The sequence below is a fragment of the Theropithecus gelada genome, chromosome 11 (assembly GCF_003255815.1).
Source record: "Theropithecus gelada isolate Dixy chromosome 11, Tgel_1.0, whole genome shotgun sequence".
Taxonomy (NCBI): Eukaryota; Metazoa; Chordata; class Mammalia; order Primates; family Cercopithecidae; genus Theropithecus; species Theropithecus gelada.
Window position 1 is genome coordinate 31,630,086 of NC_037679.1, and position 16,656 is coordinate 31,646,741.

Consider the following 16,656-nt stretch of genomic DNA (forward strand, 5'->3'; position numbering starts at 1 on the left):
CTTAAAATGCTATGCAGTTTTAGATATGCTATGGGTAAAATGGTTAACAACTTGAAAATAATTTGATGTGTTCACTCAATGTCATATGATAATAATGTTATCATTACTAATTTTTAATTATTTGATTTGACTTAATTGGCATTTAATTTATTAAAGACATAACTATAAAGAAAAATTAATGAGCATGTTATAGAGAAAGAAATATTTAAGTTTCAGAAAAGATTTGATGGATTTCAGAATTAAGAATTCCATCTTTAATACAAACAAGTACTTTAAAAAAGTAAATAGCATTCTGTATTCATATTTCTGGATCAGAGAGAAATAACTTTTATTCATCAGTTTTTTAAAAATACAGCCACTGATTGAATCTTTATTATTTTTCTTCTGATTTATAGGTTGTTAACCGACTAATGTGGCTATATAACTAAAAAGCCCTTATTTTTAGAGACATATATCTCTTTTTAATAATCCTGCAGGCATTTGTCCAGCTCAACAGGAGGTCTCATACGTTTATATGTATTGGTTATCTTTTATCTGTTAGTTAAAGGCTCAAGATGTATTACATATTGGCTAATTGGGTTGATTCTATGAAATGACATTTTTGGTTATTTAAATGTATCTGTGAAATTATTAGACACATTTAGTTGACATATGGATGTATTTGTATGTTACTATATACGTAAATGCACGCCAATCTGTAAATATGGACACATCTACTAAAAACTGTCTCTGACTCTTCGTAGACATTACCATTTGGTTAGATCGCTAGTTCTGTACTATAATAAACTTGCCTTACAGGCATTTTTCTGTAACCTACTTAGTTCCTGCATCAGCAGTTTTCTTTCTTTTTCTTTTAAAATTTATTTTTCTTTTTATTTTATGTTCTCTTTTTGGAAAGTGCACGTAATAGCCTAGAACTATATATTTGGAAACATTACAAAAATTGCTCCTAACTTAAAGATATTTCTCCTCATTTACTAATATTTTCATAATTGCTTGACATGATTCTGTTACATAGCTTGGTTTAATACTAGTAATATGACATAGATGTACCATAATATATTTTGTTTTATCCATGTTTGTGAGCAGTTACATTGCTGTCCAATTTTTGTTAAATAACACTCTAATAATCTTTACATTGTTGATTTTTTCCATTATATTTTCAACTATCTCTTCATATATATATTTTAGGAGCAGAGTATCAATTTTTTCTCCAGTGTATAATGCTAGAAGTTTGAAAGTTCTGTTTATTCTATACTAAGTAAACAGGATTCTTATAACTTTTCAGAATAAATTTCTTACTAATTTAGTAAGTAAAAAACTTTTTTCATTGTTATTTCAGTGTATACATTTTATCATAAATGAGGCTATGAAATATTTTAATACATTCTCTGCTTGCATTTCACTCCTTTCATTCACTCTTTTATAACATTTATCCATGTGTCTTATGCATTAAAATTGAGGTCTTACTCTCTTTTTAGTAACTTTATTTAGTTATAAAATAAAAATAATGAACTATAACATATTTACTGCAAATTCTTTTTCTCTTATATTTAATATGTCAGAATTATTGTTATGAAAAAACACCTTATAAATTATTGGCCTAGGAGTGTTACAAAGACTTGAGTTACATATTTTGAACCTGGTTTACAAAAGGTTTGTATGCATCCAAAATTTCCCTTTTGTCTACCTCTGTATTTTTGTTTATGGAAGAGAGAACTTCGTGTTAACACGGCACAGAAAGAAATGGTAGTTATTGTTATACTACCATAGTATAACAATATTCACTTGTTATACTGAATCTGATTTCCTTTTGCAATCAGTCTCCTGTATTCACCTTCTCTCTTCTGCTCAAGGTCTCTCCTTATGATTATTTTACAGATCATTTTCTTTTCCATTTAAGAAAAATAACACATGTAAGTATTAAAAATCATTTCTTAATGTTTTGTGCTAAAAAACAAAATTATAATTTCTCTTCCTGTACCAGCTTTGCTTAGTTTTATATATACAGTTCACATTCCCCACCCATTAGACATGTCCAGTCATTCATTTATTCCACATGTATTTATTATGCATCTAGTCTATGTCAGACATCATGATAAGTACTACGTATTCAGGGCATGCTGTACACAGTAGATATGGCCCCTGTTCTCATGAATCATGTAACAGGATAAAGGGAATACACCATAGATAGGAAAAAACAAATGAATCTATTTTTTGCTCAATGTGAAAAAATTCTAGGAAGGAAAAATAGGATGCTGTGAGAAAGCATAGCGAGTGGGTGGTTGTAACAACTCTAGATCGGTTGTTTAGGGAATCCTTGAGAAGACGGTAGGTATGCTGAGGTCTGAAGGAAGAAAGATGGGGGTCACGGAGATTCCAAGAAGAGGGAAGGGCTAAAACAAAAACTGAGCACGTTTAAGGAAAAGAAAGAAACTGGTGGATGCGTAGAGTTAGTAAGAACAAGAGGTAGGAGAGGTGAGCAGCAGGTGACCATGCATTGCCCAATAGTCTGTGCTAAGAAGATTTAATATTATTCCAAGTGCTGTATTAAACAGTTTTAAACTGGATATGACATGGCTCTATTTACATACAGAACAGTTCTCTGGCTGATCGTAATAACACACTGGGATTGGGGCAGTCAGAATACCAAGAAAGGGATTGGGCAAAAAAGGTAAGGAGGATATTTTTATATTCAGGTGAGAGATTATCAAGGCTTAAATGGTTCATAGAAATGGAGACATAGATGGATCTCAAATGTTTTTTAATGGTAGAATACAATGGACCTAGGGATAAATTGGATGAAGAGCATGGTATGCGAAGTGAGGAAGAGAGTGTAATCAAGAATGATTCTGAGGTTTCTGGGATGAGGACCTGGAAACATGCCTTGAACAACTGTAACAACTGGGGGTTCAGAGAAGAGGAGGAGCCCGTAGAGATGACTGAGATGGAACAGCTAGAGAGGCAGGCAGAGTACCAAGGCATCGTATCACAGATGCTTAGAGAAGAGTTTGTTTCAAGAACAAGAAAGTGGGTGACCAACAATGTTAAATGCAGTAGCAAGGTGGAGAAGGATAACAACTGTAAACTGTTCCTTTTGGTACCCTGTAAATTCATCGATTTCAGTGGAGTAGGTTAAAGAGTGAATGGGAATGTGGAAATGGAAACAGAGTATGTAGAATAAAATTAAACGAATTTTTTCAAGGAAGGAGATAAGAAAAAGAGGGTCAGTTGTTAGAGGGGGTAAAGGCTAAGGAAGATTTTGGTTTTATTTTTAAAGATGAGAGGGAGTTGTACTGGTTTTAAGCTGGCAGATAAAGATTCAGGAGATGACTCTGATAATGTTGGAGAAGTGAGAAATAACTCCAGGACCTTGCTCTTTGAGAAGGTGAAGGCACTTGTCTTTAATAGGAGATTTATCTCCAGTAAATTTGGAAAGCTGGCAATGGGGAAATCAGAAATCCTTTCTGATGACTTATAGTTTTTTAGTGTTTTTTGAGAGAAGGTCACTAGCTGAATGAAAATGAGGTAAGAGTGGGAAGTGGAGAAAGTTGAAGATAGAGAATTCAAAGAGTAGAAAGGTACTTTCTAACAGTTTTGAGTTTCTATTTGAATTTGGTGATTATGAATAAGCTCAGCTTTTCAATTGCATGATTTTCTTCTGCGATATTCAGCTGTATGAGTACAGGTTTAGAGAAGACAAATATTTGGATTCCTCCATGACTGGGATTTTTGCCAAGCTACTGTAATTGAAGGACGGTAAAACAAAACAGATGAGGCTGTTTCCCAGGATTGATTAAGATGATCTATGAAATCTAATCTGGATACTCAGGGAAGAGAAGACAGGAAGAATCTGCTAGACAAATAACCCACCATTAATAATAAGAACAGTAAGATTAGTGTCTTTATTGCATGAGTGCCAACTTGGGTAAGTCTCTTTTGTGCTGAGTCGAATTAGTGTACCCATTCCATGAACTGCCCATCAGGGGTCTTGTCATCTCAGTAGAGCTCTGTGAAAGACAGGCTGCTAGTCCCCACAACTTGGAGAACTGTCCAAAACCCATTACTTTCCTGTATTTGGAAGGAAGTCTTGTAAGCAGCTTTTCTCAAGCCTAAAGGAAGCTTTGTTCTTAATTTTTCTTTTCCTTTTCTACTGCTCCACTGCAGCCCCCCACCCCACCCCACCCAGGCAATTTCCTCCCTCAATTAGTACATATAATGTTCTTTTCTTTGCTTTGCTTTGCTTTTCTCTCTTCTCTCCTCTTCTCTCCTCTCCTCTTCTCTTCTTTTCTCTTTTCTTTTCTCTGCTCTGCTCTTTTCTTTTTCTCCTTCGTTTTTTTTTTTGGAGTTTCTCTCTCGTAGCCCAGGCTGGAGTGCAATGGTATGATCTCGACTCACTGCAACTTCTGCCTCCTGGATTCAAGCCATTCTCCTGCCTCCACTTCCTGAGTAGCTGGGTTTACAGGTGGCTGCCACCTCACCTGGCTAATTTTTGTATTTTTAGTAGAGATGAGTTTTACCACATTGGCCAGGCTGGTCTTGAACTCCTGACCTCAGGTGATTCACGTGCTTCAGCCTTCCAAAATGCTGGGATTACAGGAGTGAGCCACCGCTCCTGGCCAAGTCCATATAATTTTCTTATGGTGTCTCTAGAACATTTTGGCTTCTCTTGGAGGGAAGATTGAAGAAGACTTTTGACACTAGCCCTTTTTCCCCATTTATCTTGCTAGTAAAATAACTGAAGTTTTTTGGATTCTTTATGTGGTTGGTATTTTTCTAAGTCGTTTATTTGTTTTATATCATTTTCTGTGCATACCCTTATCAGGTAAGCACTACATTATGTACATTTTTCAGTTGAAGAAATTAAGGTTTAGAGAAAATAGATACTTTAACAGATCACATGACTGGTAGGGATCAGCCTGGATTAATACCTATACCTAGTTTATATATACCTTCTTTCTCAACTAAATTACATTTCTTCCCAAATTGCCACCAGCACCAGGGCTGAGAGAGCACAGAGGTGGGAGAGGGGGACTCTGTGTATACGTCTACAATCAGTGGGCCACTTGATTTACAAGAAGCAGTCCATTTTTTACCAACCAGGATGTAATTTATCTATTTTGGGAGTGAGTGATGATCAAAGCCCTTTATCAGGATATTCGGAAAAAGCAATTCACAAACTTCATTTTTACCAATAGATTCACTTTATGTCTCAGTAATATTTCATGCCAGCAGCAAAAGTGAGATGTAGAAATATTTTAGTACCCCAGAACTCCTCTATAGACTGTGACACATTATTTCACTGACAGGTGTAGGACCTTGTCACTTTGTTCTGGAATGGCATAGAAATCCTACAGCGGAAATAGTGTAACTCTGGTCATGTGCCTGCAGGTTGAGGAATTGACGGTATGATCTATAATTACAACATAGGAGATATTTGAAAACAAAAGTGGTGTGAGAAGATGCCATTATCTGTAATTTAAAGCAAACAAACAAGAAACCCTTTCATGAGCTGGCACGTTGTTTTGATTTAAAATGTTCTGATGTTCTACTATATTTAGCAGCCACTTATAAGGTACACTTATTCTTTTTTTTTTTTTTTTTTTTGAGACGGAGTTTCGCTCTATCGCCCAGGCTGGAGTGCAGTGGCCAGATCTCAGCTCACTACAAGCTCTGCCTCCCGGGTTCACGCCATTCTCCTGCCTCAGCCTCCCAAGTAGCTGGGACTACAGGCGCCCGCCACCTTGCCCGGCTAGGTTTTTTTTTGTACTTTTTAGTAGAGACGGGGTTTCACCATATTAACCAGGATGGTCTCGATCTCCTGACCTCGTGATCCGCCCGTCTCGGCCTCCCAAAGTGCTGGGATTACAGGCTTGAGCCACCGCGCCCGGCCAAGATACACTTATTCTTACAAAATTTACATTAATTGGGTGGAGTAATGGATTTGCAAAACATGTAAAATGACTTTTGTGTTCTAAATACTCTCATATCTAAGCAAGCCACTTCTAAAGGTAAATTTAGGGTAAACACATTTAAAAATTCAGAATCAGAATGGCATGCAAAGCATGAAAACTGACTTTCAATTATTCTTCTATCTCTCCAATAGCTTTCTTTCCTAGATCTGTCATCTCTTTTTTTCTTTTTATGTCGGGTGGCTTGAACGGCTGTACCTCAAAAAGTTTAGTAATGGTTCTTATTATACTGGACTTATGTCTTGGAAACCTAATATAATTTAATAATAAAGAAAAGTTTCAATAATTATTTATACCTTTTCATCTTTGACTCTTATCTAATATAATTAAAATATAAATATTATTTTTTAATCTTTGCATAAGGCTTTCTTAGTGCTTTGTTACTCATTTTTATTTAATCTTAAAATTTCCATCAATTTCTAGGTATGAATCCAAATAGATACCTTGGTCTATAGTCTAGCTTTCTTTGTTTGAGTTGGTCACCTGTCACTGTTGTAGTCTCCTTGCTCCTGTTTGTCAAGGTTAGGGAATGTAAAAACATCCTCTGAAGTGCATGGGCCAGGCTTCAAATGGGTTTCATCCAACTCTTGTGTGACTTTGCTGTGATCTGATACTTTCAATGTACTTTTGCTGTTGTTCATGGATCCCTTTAAGATCATGTTACTCTAATAATGCTCATACTTACAAATATATAAGTTCAGAACTTACAGTTCTCAGTGCAGAAGTCACTACTTTGGAAGCTTTGTTTAAGACAAAAGTGTTGCTTTTTAAAATGTTTTTGTTGTTGTCACTCTGTCTGCCCCCCCATCTATAGAACCTTCTCCACTGTATTTCAGTTTTAATCTTTCTTTCCAACATTCTTGTCTGCTTTTAAAACATAAAAAATTAAGTATACATGTCTTTCATGCCATACCTACTGTTCATAACAACAAAAGCCTAACTGATTTACTAAATAGATTTCAATGTTCTTTAGCTTTTATTTTGTGTAAGTTGTAGGCAATAGTTTATTTTCTTACTAGGGATCACTAAGATAGTGTAGAAGTGTCTTCCTTCATTTTGTTTAACCCATTAGGGTTGTATTATGCAAGCAACAGAAACAAATTCTGGTTAAATTAGGCAGAACGGAAATTATTTGAAGGATATGGGTAGCCCATGGAATCACTGGGAAGGCTGAAGAACCAGGCTTACAAAATAGAATAAGAACTAAAAGAGATAAAAAATCAAGAGATGTAGCCAAGGTTATGCCACAGGAGTGTCAGGTTCAGCTTTCCCCATTACAGTGGCTACCACAGGACCCTTAGTGTCACCATGACAGGTACTACTCTTTTAGGATTCATAGTGCTAGGACAAAGCATCCCCTTGTCTGAGGCCAGAGCACATGCCCAGGCTTTAGCTGCCAGGGAAAGTGGAGAGGGAATATTTAGTATTTTGTCCCTTCCATTTCAATAGAGGAAGGCAGAGATTTTGCCTTCCTCCCAGATTCCATAGTGAGTGATTGCCCCTCTATAAAACTGGTGTTTAAATGCTGGAAAGCCAAAAAATGACAAATGCCCACTACACATTTTTTGAGGTACAATTATTCTTGATAGAAAGCAACAATATTTCAAACTCTTGCTTCAGCCTTCTTGTCACATAGTCAGAAAAATCAATGCTTGAATTTACCTAGCATTTCCAGACTAGTCTTACAAGTATAGGACATCCTACTTCCCAGTGTCAATGAGTCCCAGGCTGCTGTACCCTGTCTTACTGGAGAAAGCACTACTGGTGGTGGTCTTCCTATACCTAGTTGCCTCCCTTTTTTATTGGCTGAATTCTGATTTTTTTTTTCCCAAATTCTCACCCTCTTCTAAACAACCATATACTTGAGAGGACTGTCTTTCCTTGGGTAAAGTTCAAACAATGCTCCCTTAAGATGCAGTAACAGATTCTTGCTAGAGCACATGATGCAATTTTGACAAATGACAAATGTGGGAAATTTGCTGCAGAATTTGAGGGGAAGTTTTCCTGATTCTTTAAAGGAGGTTCTCAGGAAGAAATTCTGTATCTTTCCTCGTACAATGTCATGTCAGAATATGATGATTGCTGCTGCCATCTAGCCACGAACCTGAAAATGGAGCTAAATCATAGATGGGGTGGGACCAAAATAATTCCAGAAGAAAGTGGCTACAGCTCTGTCCTACCTACTTATGATAGGAAAGAATCAACACAACTTTTTTTTTTTTTTTTTTTTTTTGAGAAGGAGTCTCACTCTGTCACCAGGCTGGAGTGCAGTGGCGCGATCTCGACTCACTGCAAGCTCCGCCTCCTGGGTTCACGCCATTCTCCTGCCTCAGCCTCCTGAGTAGCTGGTACCACAGGCACCCACCACCACGCCCAGCTAATTTTTTTGTATTTTTAGTAGAGACGGGGTTTCACCGTGTTAGCCAGGATGGTCTTGATCTCCTGACCTCGTGATCCGCCCACCTCGGCCTCCCAAAGTGCTGGGATTACAGGCATGAGCCACTGCGCCCAGCCTAAATACTGCTATTTTAAAAGTCATTCTATGGTCGATGTTTATTACTTGCAGCTAAACACATGTAAACGAATCCATATGGTTTTTATGGAATCATCCCTTTATGTCTCAAGGAGTAAACCATTTATGTGGTTAATCCTCTATCCTAGCATGCTGAAAGACTAATTAATAGGAAAGCAATTATTCCATAATTATTTCCATAAATCTTATTTCCATAAATCTTAAAAGATAATAGAGCTTTACCTCCTTAATTCACTCTTTACTTTTCCCTTTGTCTTTATTAGTCCTGTTGGATTTTACACATGACATGTTATGAACCACATCACTTGTCAGCAAATGAAATAAAACAAAAATGGCCTTGTATGCAATAGTTCACAATTTTTGATGACATTATATACAATCACATATATCCATTCAAGTTATATGCCTGACAAATATATAGTGAAATAATGAATTATGTCCCATCTTAATATTTAAATATGATATTTTGGGGGATCCTGATATACATATATATATATGGAGGGAGAGAGAGAGAGAGAGAGAGAAAGAGAAAGCACCTGTTATGTACTAGACTGGGCACAAAGATGTTGGTTAAATAGTGGTAAACAAGATTGGCAGTCATTACTCTCACGGAGTTTACAGACTGTGTGAACAGTCAAACTAATAAACAGGCACCTATGACACAGTGGGATAAATGCTATTATATAGAACATTGTGTGACAATATAAAAGAGATATTTAACTTAGAATCAGGAAGGAGGTTGAAGTGGATGGGAAATGATTCCTGGAGGAAATGCATCAAAATTGAGTCCTGGAAATTGAATTGAATTGAATTGAGGTAGCCAAAGGAGAAAAGAGTATGTAGAGAATTGCATGTGCAGAGAACCAGAAATGAGACAAAATATCCATTAGACATCTTCAGAAAGCTGAAAGTGGCTAAATTCATGCAGGGAGCAACAAGTTAACAAATGGGATTTGAGAAATACAGAGGGACAAGACTATGAGGGCAATTTTTAGTCTATATTAAGGAGTTTGGACTATATTCTGAACATAGCAGGGGTTTATGTGTATATTTAATCAAAAATATTCTGGCTTTGTGGGAGAAACTAGATGTGAAAGGAACAAAGCAGAAACAAGGGCAGCTGTCATCATCCATGTAAGATTCGGAACAGTGGGAATCTTGGAGTATATTTAGTTCATGTATTATTAATTGAATGTGGTGGAAAGGGCAATCAAGGCCTCAAGATAACTCTTTGCTAGGGGTGGATGAAAAGGTCTTCACTGGAGAAGGGCCACCAAAAGGATCCAATGTAGGGGAGGATAATGAGTTCAGTTTTTAATAGGACTCAGTTATCTATGTGGCTAATAGGACTCAGTTATCTATGTGGCTTGGATATCTTGGATATTGGATTTGGGTAGCCAGAGGCATGGGGTTTGGATGTAGGCTAAAGCCTCTGAGTTCCAATGTTCTGATTTCTTAGCTGATGATGATAATATCTACCTCTAATGTTGTTGTGTGGATTGAATGAGATAAAATATAAGACAACTCGCACAGTGTTAAAAAGGAGACAAATATTACTGTTTTCATGTGCTGTGCTCTTTCATTATTATTGATAATGATGCATTTCCTTCTCAGTTACTCAGTTTTCCAACCTATAGCCTGAGATTATTAAAAAGATTACCACAGAGAACACCCACCGAATATTTATGATGTGTTAGGCACTCTTCACTCTTTTAACACTGTATATTGAATCATTCAATTCTCAGAAAAATATATATAGTAGTTATTTTATTATCCCCATTGTTACATATGTGAAGATAGGCACAAAGAGCTAAACAGCTTTCTAAAGCTCATATAGCTAGTGAATGTTGGACCTTGGGTTTGAACCAAGGCAGGCTCTTGTTACTGCATTTTAAACCACTATGCTGTGATGCCTCTCTCCATAGGCAGATGCAATATATTCTTGTTTAATAGAGTTTTAACTTTTAATCAGTCTATATTATTTGTTATGTCTCTTAAGAATAGTCTGGTGATTATCTTTATTTTATTCCTTACAATAACTCTATTATTTCTGAAATACCTAGTATAGAGAAACCACAATTCTTTTAAAGTTAATATTAAAACATTCTTCTATTTTATGTCATAATGTCAAATCTGCTGAAGATTGACTTTTATACACATAAACGTAAACTTAGATTTCCATTTCAGATTTATATCTCTGAGGACTTTCATATTCACTGACTTAGAGGTTTGAAAAGAACTTAAAATATTTTTATTCAATGAGATACCAAATATGATTTCATCTTGCCAAGTGGTTATTATACCAAGATTTCTATCGCTTCAGTCATGGAAATCTCCCTACACAAATCACATCTCAGTATTTGTGGTTGTTCTCAGTAACCTTTTCATCACCATTGTTTCCCCTGTACTAGAAAGTTACCTGAACATGCTAAGTGCTCCATACATTTTGTGGAATTAATGAAAAAAAAATAGATGACTGATTATTAAAACATACTTATTATCCTTTAAGTTTCATTATAATTCTGCAAAATTTTCTTAATTCAAGCTATGAGTATGTTTATGCAAGCTTTCTCTTTAAAAAAAAAAAAAGGGGAAACTTTTTTTTTTTTAAAGTTGGCACATGTAAAATTCCAATAACATCTGAATATCAGGGTTACTGAGAGTTCAAGAAGATATGTTATCTTCCCTGAATACAGAGGCAGGCAAGTTGGAAATTGCTTCTTATGTCTGGATAATTTTCATTTCAGCCTGCTTGAAGTGGAAACTTGAACCTTTTTCTAAACTGAGAAGGGAAGAAATAGTTCAAACTGATGATAGTAGGACAAGGTCAACTCATATTATGAATAGTTAGACTTTTATGATTTTTGAGAAGAAAATTGTATATTGGATTTTATAGTATTCCTTTATTTCCCCTTTGCTGAATTAGCCTAGCAGCACTACCCATAAACAGAACCTAAGACTAAAGAGTTCTAATATTAGCACCGTTTATTATTACATCACTAAAATAAAATGCAAGTTAGGCACTGTGGCTAAGGCCTGTAATCTCAACCCTTTGGGAGGCCATGGAGAGAGACTAGCTCAAGCCCAGGAGCTCAAGGCCAGCATGGGCAACATAATGGGATCCTGTTGCTACAAAACATTTAAAAAATATATATAGCTGGGTGTAGTGGTGTGTGCGCCTGCAGTCCCAGCTACTGAGGAGGCTGAGGAAGGAGTATCACTTGAGCCTGGGAGGTAAAGGCTGCAGTGAGCCCTGATCATACTACTACACTCCAGCCTGGGTGACAGAGTGAGATCTTGTCTCAAATACAAAATTAAAAAATAAAACGCACTTTTATATTTTGTAAATCTTATTCCCAAATTTATTCATTTAAGTGAAAAGAGCATAATGAATAATTTTGAAAGTTAAATCTGAAATAATCTATTTAAATCTTGGTCTCTGGGTTTATGTTGAAAAACCTCACATGGAATGTTCAAACCAAATTAGGATTCAGAATGGTTATTCAGGGTTATATGTTTTAACAAAGTTATTCATAACACCTGATGGCAATGATGAATTTGTGGTTGCTAAGTTAGTGTTGGACATTGCATCTCTAGGCATCTGATTAAGTGGGAGTTGCCATTTGCTGTGCTGTGAGTTGCCAACAAAAGCTGAACCTGTCACAGGTGTTACAATTTGTATTTCAGAAAATTTGCTTCCCCCAAGTTTAATTATCCCCAGAGTAGCCCACTCCATATAAAGTACTGAAGGAGTCAGCATTTTTCTTTTCAGTACTTTGATGTCATTTAGGATTTTGTCTACTATCTATATGTTGCAGAGATAATGGAATTTCAAATGAAGAACGAGGGACTTTTACAATATAACACTATTTTTATATTCATATTTCTGTTTTGAAAGCAGAAAAAATAATGCAAACTAGCCGTAACCAAATAGCACCCTGACGAGACAAACCGTGCTTCTTAGAGGAGAACAAAGTGTGAATCGGATAGAAAGTGTATAGGTTTTACCACTAATAACTAAACATTAAAAATGGCAAGTCCAAAGCCCCAAAATATTAAATAAACTTAGGAATGACTTTTTCTTATCAAATATTAATGTGTGTTTCAAATCCATGGAAATAAGTATTTATCATTATTGTAATAGGCAGTCTTTCCTTTGCAGAGAGACCACTGCACTGGAGACAGATTGTGAAGAGAGTATTCTTTCGGCAAAGCAATCCCTCTTAACATCAGCATATATTAGCCCTTTCTTTTTTTCATAAAATATTTCTTTTTCAACACTTTAACACAAAATCCTGATGGGAAAGTTTCTCTAAACCTTTCATTGAAGAGGTAGTGTTTTCAGAATTGACTGAGGTTGACTCGCTTAATTAGAGAAAGATCTTTGACCCTGGATATCTGTAAGAAGTGATTATGGTTATGAAAATAATTTTTAAGAGATTAATATTGGTTGATGACTTAATTAGGAAATATTCTATACTTAAATCTCTTTGGAATATTTTTAAATGAGATTCTTTATCTTCTTTTATGTCCTTTTTTAGTAATATAATTCCAACATATGAAAATTATTAACTGAATTGAGACATAAATGTGTTTACTAGTTACTGTTTAACCTTTGAATTGTAATTACAATTTTATATTCTTGTAGGATTATTTAACCATTCATAAGTATGGCAATGCAGCCAGAAATGATCTCTGGAATACATTATCGGAGGTAAAGTATAGGAAGCTCAAATATCAAAACCTCTACTTGAATATTTGAATTGCGTTTATAAGACATTCATAGCCTTTATTGACACTGACAGTTTGTTTTCACTTTTTACATTTTTCATTTGTTCATATTGATTTTTTGTTTTATATAATATATTGTAAAACAAAGGGGTTTAAAACTAAACTACAAATGGTAGTAAAACCTCGCCTACTTTCAAACATGACAATATTTCTGAAATATAATTTTAATATGGTGTAAGATATTCATGTTAAAAACATAAATATTGAAGTTTGAAATAATTTTTCCTATATGTCAAATATTTAAATGTGACACTAGACATGCTGGGAATACTTACTGATGCTGCAGGGATTTGCTTTAATAATAACACATATTTTATTTTATGTTATGTAAAAACTTTAATGTTAATACAACTTTCATTTTTATATACATGTATGAAGCTTAACTTAGGGTAAGAAGATTAATTTCACTAACATTATATTGGCTTCACTGACTTTAAATGTTTTCATATTTAGGTAAATAATAAAGATAGAAATAAAAATGACTTAATGTTAATTATGTTGATAATTCATGTTTATAAAACTAATTTATACATTTTTCCTTGTAAAGGCTTTAAAAAGAAATGGGAAATATGTAAATATACAAGAAGTAATGGATCAGTGGACACTCCAGATGGGTTATCCTGTTATCACCATCTTGGGAAACACAACAGCAGAAAATAGAATAATAATTACCCAACAACATTTTATCTATGATATCAGTGCTAAAACTAAAGCACTTAAACTTCAAAATAGCAGGTACAACATTCTTTTTTACATGAAAAATATTGTTTTTATTCTTACATTTGCAGTTTTAATATTTCAAAGAGCATTAATAACAAAATTCTGAAATGCTTTTTGTTATTAAAACATATATTAAGTGAAATATAGTTTTTGTTTCTTTATTTACACAAGTTATTTTGATTCTCTTTTTACTCCTGTTTCCTGGATATCTGAACCTTCAAGCTGAAAAAACACCAAAGTTATTTGTTTAGGAAGACAGAATTTTAAATAATCATGGTGTTTAAAAAAAATAAAATGTTATTTTTCACTTTTCCCCATGAATGTTTCTTGAATTAAATGCAAGAAAGTTAAAATGTGTTGCTGTGAATTAAAAGGAATTGAGCCCACTGTGAGATTTATAAAGCAAGTGAGAACAGAAACTCATAATGCAGAAAAACTAAAACAAAAATCAAATGAAATAATGTCTGAGTCAAAGGAATTTAAAACGGTACCTTGAAATGATCTAACGATTAATGTCACTTAGTATCAACATATGTTCTTTCTCATTTTTAGTGTTTAAAATCAATCAACAGCATACATAAAATCTTTATTTGTTGTTTCTTTAACTTTCTGCTGAAACTCTTAATTACTGATAACTCAGCATGTAGCATTTTTCTTTCTTTTCTACTTTATGTTTTCTATTTTGTGTCTCATTAAAGTCTGGGCCAAGGAAAGATATTAAAACTTAAATCAGTCCATTTCATTTCATTTAAGATGCCCTAATAAGACTTTGGTTCCAGTGAGGCTGGGGGTGGGGGTGGGGGATGGGAGGTACAGGAAGAGGGAGAGAAGTTAAAATTGATAAACACAATGAGATGTTTGGATTAGGTTACTCATGCTGTCTCCCATTATCTTGGAAAATTAGGAGTCTGACTTTATCATCCACCCATGTCCAGGAGATCTGGAACAGACATTAAGTTTGCTTTGTCATCTCTAAGAAGAATGGAAATTGTTCCCCTGTAGGCTAGCTCCAAGACCAGCGAGTCACTCAATCTAAGTGACTGAGAAATTCATGAATGTTTCTGGTGACTACATTTGGAATCCGATTTAGAAAAGCAGTGTCTTGTATCTCTCCATATACAGTCTATATTTACCTTCAACACGCTACCCTTTGCAATCCAACTGTGTAGACTCATGGAATGTGCTTGTACCCTGCCACACTGTCACCACTGTTAGGGGCTGACTCTGTCATTGCTTCTTCCCCCAGCCTGGATTTCCCACATCTGCCAGGTGCTGTTTTTAACCTTCTGATGTCTGGCCCGAGGCAAAACAAGCACAAGCGTAGGCATCAACTCTGGCCTTGCCGGGAAGTACATAAAAACTACTTGACTGTGGCAAAGTTAGAGAGATTTGGGCCAGGCCTTTGAGAATGATCAATGTGACACAAGCATCACTGATGCAGAAAAACATAAAGGACACGCAGATGACAGAACAAATTTTGAACAAAAATATTCTGTCAACCTATAACATACATCAGATGTACCGGCCAGGAATCTAATTCTTTAAAGGAAGAATTTCTCCCAGGCTGTATAATCATATGTAACATCTAGACAGCTTTGTCGGTTTGTCTTCTGGAATTATAAAATCTTATGTATGATTTTGAACTCTGAGAACTTAGCATATAAAATATTAAGAGTAAGATAATGCAGGACATCCTGTCTAAAAAATGATTTTCTATTTATTTTGCAATTATAGACCTTGTAGCTGAAAATGGATTATTGCAATTTTACATTATTGATCATTTAATTCACTATAACATCCTGGTCAAAGCTTCAATTTGATTCTCTCTGGCCTATGTATATAGCCTTCCTAGATCTTTATTTCACAATGCAAACAGTTGATGGAGTAAAACCAACTGCCTATCTATTCCAGAAATCCTGTGAAATCTGTATATTTTCTGACCCAGGAAAATCAATTATTTGTCTTTTCATTTTTCTAAGAAACACTAGAACATCATTGCAATATGCCTAGAACATTTTAAGTGAATCCAGTAATTATATTTTTATATATAATAGTTGTATTACAACATAGAAAGGAAAGATCTTTACATAACTAAATAGTCACATAAAGTTAGCTGATGTGTAACAGAGTGTCAAATATATTCTAGAATTTGGGTACTTGGGAAGTTGTGAATTTGCGTAGCCTTTTCCATTATAAAGTTAATGCATTGCAATGTAAAGTAATGTCCCCCTATACACTGAGGAGCTTCTCAGTGTTCTTTGCTGCGGAGAATTTTACTAACCTCCACAGTCATACTTTCCTTCTCTTAATGCCCTGATGACAGTGACATCTGACCAGTTTTTCACAAAGTCTGGACAAATGCTTCATTAATTTTGATGCTATTTTATAAAAAAAGTCTCATTCAGGTTTATATGCACCTATTCTTTGCTACCTTAATATAATCATTAGAGTAAAAGTTGCTTTATTATAACAATGAAAATGACTGATAAGAGAGGTAGTCCCAGGAACTGTTAAAGAAAAAAATATCTTGGGAGGTCTTTTTTTATGCTTAAAATAACATGATGACAAGTCAAGTTAAAACTGAGACAGCTAGAACACAATCTAATATCCTAAGTTATTTTTTCTAATATCGTTTTAAAC

At 34.9% G+C, this 16,656-nt stretch overlaps 1 protein-coding gene across 1 annotated transcript in view; it reads left to right on the top strand.

Annotated features, from left to right (window-relative positions):
- Positions 1-16,656, top strand: part of TRHDE (thyrotropin releasing hormone degrading enzyme) — a 419,008-nt gene that overhangs the window by 288,353 nt on the left and 113,999 nt on the right. Inside the window, exons 8-9 of the mRNA XM_025402213.1 lie at positions 13,154-13,219; positions 13,844-14,031. Of these exons, the coding sequence (XP_025257998.1) occupies positions 13,154-13,219; positions 13,844-14,031 (254 nt within the window). The remainder of the gene's footprint in view (positions 1-13,153; positions 13,220-13,843; positions 14,032-16,656) is intronic.